The 1739-nt window shown below is 29.5% G+C and overlaps 1 protein-coding gene across 1 annotated transcript in view; it reads right to left on the bottom strand.

Moving 5' to 3' along the window:
* Positions 1–1739, bottom strand: part of LOC116846364 (adenylate cyclase type 10-like) — a 35696-nt gene that overhangs the window by 15252 nt on the left and 18705 nt on the right. The window contains 4 exon segments of the mRNA XM_032820091.1: positions 229–378; positions 566–706; positions 1162–1303; positions 1397–1487. Coding sequence (XP_032675982.1) covers positions 229–378; positions 566–706; positions 1162–1303; positions 1397–1487 — 524 coding nt within the window.

Here is a 1739-nt window from a genome sequence, read left to right as displayed (position 1 = left end):
TGATTAAGTGCGCTTCGAGAACTTAGCGCACCTTTTTTTAAAAATCTATTTTTTTGTATTTAATGACCGGAACTATTGAAAATTGTTGCAAAGAGCTCTAGAACTTTTCAAGAGAGTATCAAAATTAAAAAAAAATGTCACATTTTTAAATATGGTGTGCCAAGTCTTGGTGTGGTAAGCTGTTTCTTTAGGTTATAATATAATGTTCGTTTTCGGATTAATGCGTACCCGGTATCATGAGACCCATACATTCGCATCTGACCTCTTTCTCGACGCTGACATTTCTTATATTTCTGTGAAATATCAGCATTCTGGAACTTGCAGTGAAGTCGCCTACTCCGCATCCGAGAACTCGAATTTCGAAAAGTTTCCGAACAGCTGTGGTCATGAAAGACAACATTCCATTAGAGTTACGAATAACTGATTACTTTTTTAATTAATTATCGTGTTTAATTAACGACTAATATAAGCTAATTTAATTGGAGATGAGGTTTAAAATTCTTTTTCATTCTTTTTCCTAAATCACTCGCGAATATTGATTATGTCTTCACAAATATTCACTCACCAAGTCCTATTTCTCTCGTAGATATTTCCTCCATCAGGCTCTGCAGCATATTTCTATTAACGTTTTCTCCCAACACCGATGCACATTTTAGCAGCAGTTGATCCAAATGCGTTAACGAGTCGAAAAGTTTTAATATCATCACTATGACACAAGATATGTTTGTATTATTTTATAATTTATAAAAATAAAATAAAATTTAAGATAATAGCCCTAATAAAATAATAGTAATAATAAAAATAAAAGAATAAAATTTTGTGATGAAGAAAATCATAATATATATAGATTCTAATCACTATATTCGAAATTTAAAATAAATATTATTACATTAAAATATATATAAACAAAAGAAAAGATGGAATATATTAATTATTTTTGTCTTCACAATAGCGTGACAATCGTGTACTTTATATCAAATAATTCTTGACAAATTTGTATTAATAACCAAACTTTAATAGTGTACTGTTGCTGATCAATAATTATACATAATTCTCTGCTTTCTAATTGGCTTATATTAATTGTCAATTAAACATGATAATTAAACAAAAAAGTAATTAATTACTTGTAAGCATGGTATGAAAACAATTCGGATTTCTTACCGTCCATTGTCACTTCGACTGACTCGTCTTCAGGAGTGAAATCCTCCGCAAACTTGCAAACGGTGATTGTTGCTCTGTCATTGATCGTCGATCTCGTCTTATATATTACGTTGTGAGATCTCGACGAAAATACTGCGTTATTCTGGAAAAAGAACATCAGTGATTATTAGTCATATGGAACAATTATAGAACAATTATAGAACAATTATAAAATAATTATACAGTAGAATTCTACTTGAAAACTCGTCCTGTACATCTCCCACTTGTCCGCGCGCTTATCTTTGTCATTCTCGATGTCTATGAGAACGATGTCTTCCTCTACAAACCTGGAAATATTAATATTAAAATTAGACAGGATTATATAATGTCGGTTCTGCCGTGGAAGAGGTGGATTTTCTTCGCGTACGTTGCAAATGAGTCTATTAAATAAAATAAGTCTAAATAATATTATTAAGTTTTCCTGAATTTGCCTTTATCGAAGTGAATTTCTGTTTTATATTAAAAAGAGGGAGAATAAATTATATATATATATATATATATATATATATATATATATATATATATATATATATATATAT

This window comes from Odontomachus brunneus, unplaced genomic scaffold (assembly GCF_010583005.1).
Source record: "Odontomachus brunneus isolate Ranch 3 - 2012 unplaced genomic scaffold, Obru_v1 Obru_scaffold_063, whole genome shotgun sequence".
NCBI lineage: Eukaryota > Metazoa > Arthropoda > Insecta > Hymenoptera > Formicidae > Odontomachus > Odontomachus brunneus.
Note: the sequence above shows the minus strand (reverse complement) of the source record. Positions and strands in the feature narration are given on the sequence as shown.